Below are 6,518 nucleotides of genomic sequence, written 5' to 3'. Positions count from 1 at the left end.
TATATATATATATATATATATATACATATTTGGTTTAATATAGTTTAATAATTTGATTATTAAATCAAATATTAAAATAAAATTACATTTACAATACAGTTAATGCAAAAAACTTTGTGCTTTCGTGCTTTATCAAATCATGCTGTAGAATTATCTATACAATTATATTTTATTTATCGACTGTAATATTTTCAATATTAGAGCATTATTAATAAAAACATTATAAGTATGTTTAAAAATTATAGGAAGGTTATTTAATAAAATTATATAATAAAATTAATTATGATTATTACGAATTAAACGCAACACCGTTTGGCTTAGATTAATCTGTTCGCGATGTTTTATTAATCAAAAAGTCGAAAATGTCAGTTTTATCTTTATAGATTCATAAAATAAAATTAATAATTTTTTTAAGGTGAAATAGAGTAGTCAAAAATATATAATCGATATTAAAAACATAATTTATTTTTCGAAAGAATCCAACAAAATCCGAATCAATATTTTTCACCAAACGAATATATTTCTCTTGGCGTTTCCTTATTTGTCTGACCAGACATTTTAGATTCTGCATACTCTTAATTAATTTTGCATTTCTTCCGACTAACACATATACGTGTATACTCTATATGTTGTCTTCTATCAGTATTAAAATTTTGCGAGATATTCATACAATTTTGCACCAGAAAATTCCACAAAACCAGGTGTACTATATGGATTTATTTCCAAACATAATTGTAATTTTTAAAATATATAAATATATAAGCAGAATGTCTGATATACTTACATATATATTAATGCACAAGATATAATACATATATATTTTATATAGAAATATATGTACTCATATACGAACAACATATTATATGTAGATACAAATATTAAATCGAAGTCGTGTAATAAAGTTCAATTAAGTGGAACGTAAATATATAGTCTCTAGATAGTCATTAGGAAATAGGTAATCATTACAAATGCATTTTCGAAAGCAAGTGATCCACAGGGATCACTATGTTAAATTCCGCCTCTTCTTATTTCGTCATGTATGCATAAACAATTATTTAATGAGTATGCTATAGTAATTGAATATTGGCATTCTTTCTTTATATAGAGATGATGTCGATCGGAAAATGCCATGGTTACATCATGCCTAACAAAGTTCTTTTAGGTATGTATTACATGTTTCGCAGTTTTGAAATTAAATTCGTCGAGTGTACATCGATGACAATTTTATATTGATGTACGTACGCGAAAAGACGAAAATAACAAAAAGGTTACAATTAGAAAAAAAAGATTTCCTCGATTACTCATTCAAATTAATATCAAAATGTATTAATAATGTCATTAATAATTTATCTATTAAGGCTGTTATCTATGATTTAATCGTTTGTTATCTCGTGACATTTATCATGTTCAACATGTCATCGAATTTCCAAGAAGAATCCAAAGGCAAACAGAAAAGAGGAGAATGGCGATTGTTCCACGCTAAGGACTTTCAATCCTTGATGCGTCCTTGCTTCACTTTCTGTCGTATTCTTGGCGTATTTCCATATACGATCAACGCTTCGACTTTCGAAATGTCAAAACCATACTGCATTTTGTCGATCATCGTTACCTGCGTTTGTAATATTTACGCATTAATAACGATGTTTAATTCTTCCGTTTCTGAAAAAATCGATATGTTAAATTTACCCGCCTTTCTTGCGGATCGCTGGTGTTTTATGCTTGGTGATTTCATAATAACCGTCACGTTCATTCTAACCAGGCCGCGAATACGCTTGCTTCAGACTATATTGAAGATCTCTTCAAGACTGCCCGCAGAATCATATGAGAAGTTATCTAGATTGATTCACGCTAAGGATATTATCGGTCTTATTTGTTTAATCGGGCTTATGTTACCACATGTTTACACATTGCAAATAAATATCTTACTTCAAGTATACATTAATCTAGTGGTATTTCAGATGGATATGCTATATATGAATTGCATTTGTATATTAAAGATGTGCTTTAAAAGAATCAATGACAATCTGGCGCAAATGAGAAAATCGATTGCAAATAAAGAACCACATGTCCTTAGACTGCTCTATCACGAGCAGAGAAGTCCATTGCTGATCATGGAGCTCAAGGCACTGGAGAAGCAACATCTAATAATCAGCAACACAGTACAGAAGCTGAATATAATCTTTAATTTGCAGCTTTTCGCTACAGTAGCAATAATCTGCCATAACATCATTTTTAATGTTTTTTACAACATACTGTCTTTGCTATTTCATTTGTTAACGGACACTCCGATAAATCTATCGTATCACGTGTACTTTCTCTTAAATATGGGACAAATCTTTACAAAAATAGCGTTGATAGTGTGGGCTTGTGAGACGAGCAAACATCAAGCTTTGCTAATTAATACTTCTATTCACGATGTGTTAAATTGCACCATCGATGAGCACATTAGAGATGAGGTATTACATATAAAATGAAATGTTGTAATCTTTATAAATACTTTTCTTTTAAATTGTGTTAATATGTCTCCTCCTGATGTATTATCGATTTTTGACACAAACGGATTTATAATTACATTTTTTCAATTATAATTTAATGATAACGTTTGCAGTTACAATTATTTTCGCTACAAACACTTCATTGCAATAATACATTTTGCGTGAAAGGTTTTGCTGTGGACGCGAAGCTTCTCATTGGAGTAAGTAACTGAATTAATTATAATTTCTTAAATTCTATAATTCTTAACCATGATTCCTTAATAAAACATTAATAATGTATACATTACGCACTTTATTTTTAAAATTTTCTTTTAGATATTGGGCAGCGTCGCTACGCATGTGTTCATAATGGTTCAGTTCGTACTCGTTTCTTGTGAGGAAAAGTCAGGAAAGAATGTTGCGGAAATAATTTATAATAAGTTATTTAAATAAACAAACGTGTTATTAAAAATACTAAATTATTACGTAATAGATTACTTTTTATTATTGTAAATAATAAAATTAATTGATACTTTATATTTGCATTTAGATAGACATATATATTTATGTACACGTATATATGAAGTAAGCAAAAAATTATGCAAAAATGATTTATTTTATCTTTAAGAGTGTCTGGAATGTCAAAAAATTTATAAACTGTATTCTCTCACACGCAAAAACAAAATGTAAAATTTTTAATACAAACTTTAAAACTTCTTTCAATATAATCATTCATTCAATATAATTCAAATTATTTTTCTGCAATTTGGTTTCTCGCAAAATTAATTACAGCTGCCGCACAATAACTCTGTGTTTCTCAATATAATATGACATTCATTATCTTCATATTATTATAAAAATATCATTGTTTTTCAAAATATAAATAATATATTTTAGTAAAGCTTTAGCATCAATTATAAATTGATTAATGCATGTGTCTTATTAGTATCACAGATTCATGTGGATATTGTCTAGAGTCTATGTTTCCTATTTCATAGCACGTAAAAATTGATGAGTCATAAATTAAAACAATTCCATAACATTTATTACATTAGTACAACATTAATTCATCCTAAGAGAAGCAATTACATGGCGATCGAAGAACACCATGGTTACTTCATGACTAACAAATAGTTTCTTTAGCTTTGTCTCTTTAACGCAACACTTGCTCACAGTTTTCAACTTAAAAGCATCGAGTACAGATAGCACATAGAGATAACACATATTAGTTTACATATTTCTTGCAAAGAGACCGACTTGAAGATTACACTTAGAAAAGAATCGCAATCACAACGATCACTAATGCTAAAGTGTTTGTAAATAATGCAGTGATTATACATTATAATATATATTGTAATCCTCCTACGAATTTCGGCTAATCGTATTCAATCTCGAAAAACCGAGGAAAAGCAAAATGCGGAAAGGATGGTGGTTGTGCCACGCCACGGACTTTCAATCCTTAATGTATCCCTGTTTCACCTTATGCCGTTTTTTCGGACTATTTCCATACAAGATCAATGCTTCGACTTTCGAGACTTCGAAACCGCGCTACATCCTGTCATCCATCATTATCTGCGTTTGCTGTGTTATGAACTTAATAGTCATTCACAGTGTTATTACTTTAAAAATAGTAATTGGAGACGTGACCTGGATTATAAACGCTGTTATTTACTATTCACTCAGCACTTTCATAGTGATCACAACGCATGTCCTAAGTGGTCCGCGAATGCGCTTGTTGCAGACAATATGGGAGATCTCTTCGAATTTACCTCCAAACTCATACCAAAAGCTATCCAGATTGATTCACATCAAGGACATATTGAGTATTATTCTTAGACTTGTACAATTATACATAAATTTTTCGAAAATAATAGAAAAATCGATCAGCTGTTTTCTTATCCTAATTGGAGTGTTCACAGCGTATTTTGCCATACTATCATTACAAATAATTATGATGTATATAAATTGTGTTTGTATATTAAAAGCCTGCTTCAAGGAAATCAACGATAATCTGATGCATATGCAACGGCATATAATAAACAATATAAAGCCATCTGTCTCCACGTTCAATTGTTACGTGCAGAGAAATCAAATTTTGCTGATAAAACTTAGAACTCTAAAGAAGAGGCATCTGATGATTAGTGACGCAGTACAAATGCTGAATACAATCTTCAGTTTGCAACTTCTTGCTACTGTAGTTATGTGTTTTACAATTATCACTTTTGAATTGTACTTCTATGTAGTGAGCTGGCAAGATGGAACGTTCATTATTAGTTTAGATAAGAATTTTCTTGATTTGCTTACAATAAGCATTTTATATAATGTTTTGAAAATATCGCTACTTGTGTGGGTCTGTGAAACGAGTAAAAACCAGGCTCGAGAGATTCGTACAACTATTCACGATTTATTGAACAGCACCAGTAATGAGAGAATAAAATACGAGGTAATAAAATTCTCTTTAATTTTATCAATGTATTTTTTTTTAGAATATATTGTATACTACGCAATATTTTTAAATATTCAATTTATTAAAGTATAATTGTGTTTTTAGTTTTATTTTTTCGGTTTTGCATTTAATTATTTTGCGATCTGATGTTGCAGTTGCAGTTGTTTTCTTTACAAATGCTACATAGAGAAAATATTTTTTCGGCGAAAGGTCTTAATATTGATGCAACACTTCTTGCGGCGGTAAGTAATCAATTATTTGTTTTAAATATTAAAATATCTATTGTATCTATCATGTTTTATGTATTAAAACTTTTATTATATACGTTTTTGTTTTAGATAGTGGGTAATATTACCACATATCTAATAATCTTGATACAATTTTTAAACATGTCGCATTCCTGTGACAGAAAAACAGAAATCAATATTAAGTAATAATTAAAACATGTTTGTAAAAATGTGTTAGATATTGGAAAAATACTATTTTTTGTTACTGCTAATAATATACAATCACGCGATGTTTTATGTTTATACAAAGACTCTGTTAAATGAGAAAGAATTGTACATGTATATGTATTCTAGTTAGTAATTATACTTATTATATATCAGTATTTTATTTATTTAAATGTATTGTTGGAGATGTAATAAATACATTTCTGAAAAGTTCTGAAATATTATGTACACATCGCAAAGAGAGAAAATATTAAATACCTGATCAAACTGTCATTATTAATTTTTAGATTGTTTTAGAGTTATTTATGATAAAAGAATCATAATGTATGCACAGTCTAGCCTTCTTTATATGTGTACATAATTTGTTGAGTCAATGAATCAATAATATGTTATAATAATTATTTTGTTATGTATAATTCATCCCAAGGTTGATAAACGTTGATCGAAAAACGCAACTTTGCGATTAATAAATAGTTTCTTCAGTTTTGACACCTCTGTGTTTAACACAGCATTTGCTCGCAGTTTCAAATTTAAACATATCAAATGTAGACCTGACAGAAAAGTATATATGACAGTTTTTACACTTATTATGAAAAAATGGATATGATTACACTTAGAAAAAAATCAATTTTATTTAAATTAATATTTACAGTAAAGTGATTAATAATATTTAGTACATTATAATACAGATATTTTGTTACAAATTTTTGCTATTTATGTTTAATTCAAAAAGTCAAGATGTGAAAGAGATGGCGATTGTTGTACGTCGCGAACTTCCAAATCTTAATGTATCGATCACTGCTTCACCTTTTTTCTCGTATTTTCTAAATACTTCCCTATAAGATCAACGCTACAACCTTTGAATCTGCAAAATACATACTATATTACATGTCGACCGTGATTGTTTGCATTTGCTACGCTTTAGACCTAGTATTCGTTTACAATATTATTGTTCTAAAATTTAACTTTGGCGACATAATCAAAAATTTTCAAATTCACTAATTTTTTTCGCAAAATTAATTGCGGCTCTTGCATTATACTTCTATTTCTCAATATAATATAACATTTATTACCTATATACATATAAGAGGAAGTGCCACTATTTTTCTTAAAATATAAATAACGTATTTTAATAAAGATTTAGTT

General features: G+C 28.7%; 1 protein-coding gene across 1 annotated transcript; it reads left to right on the top strand.

Moving 5' to 3' along the window:
* Positions 1 to 1,412: 1,412 nt before the first annotated feature.
* On the top strand, positions 1,413 to 2,941 carry LOC105460898. Its single transcript, XM_011707388.1, has 3 exons — positions 1,413 to 2,456; positions 2,609 to 2,695; positions 2,811 to 2,941. The coding sequence occupies exons 1-3, from the start codon at positions 1,413 to 1,415 to the stop codon at positions 2,925 to 2,927; spliced, it is 1,248 nt and encodes a 415-aa protein (XP_011705690.1). The 3' UTR covers positions 2,928 to 2,941.
* Positions 2,942 to 6,518: the final 3,577 nt, after the last annotated feature.

This window comes from Wasmannia auropunctata, unplaced genomic scaffold, assembly GCF_000956235.1.
Source record: "Wasmannia auropunctata unplaced genomic scaffold, wasmannia.A_1.0 LD313888.1, whole genome shotgun sequence".
Classification (NCBI taxonomy): domain Eukaryota; kingdom Metazoa; phylum Arthropoda; class Insecta; order Hymenoptera; family Formicidae; genus Wasmannia; species Wasmannia auropunctata.
Note: the sequence above shows the minus strand (reverse complement) of the source record. Positions and strands in the feature narration are given on the sequence as shown.

Bases quoted from the DNA above. Each gene is read 5' to 3' on its own strand.
- LOC105460898 (XM_011707388.1), top strand. From the start codon at position 1,413: ATGTCATCGAATTTCCAAGAAGAATCCAAAGGCAAACAGAAAAGAGGA. The intron at 2,457-2,608 runs GTATTACATATA...TAACGTTTGCAG, and splicing joins ATGAGCACATTAGAGATGAG to TTACAATTATTTTCGCTACA. The intron at 2,696-2,810 runs GTAAGTAACTGA...ATTTTCTTTTAG, and splicing joins ACGCGAAGCTTCTCATTGGA to ATATTGGGCAGCGTCGCTAC.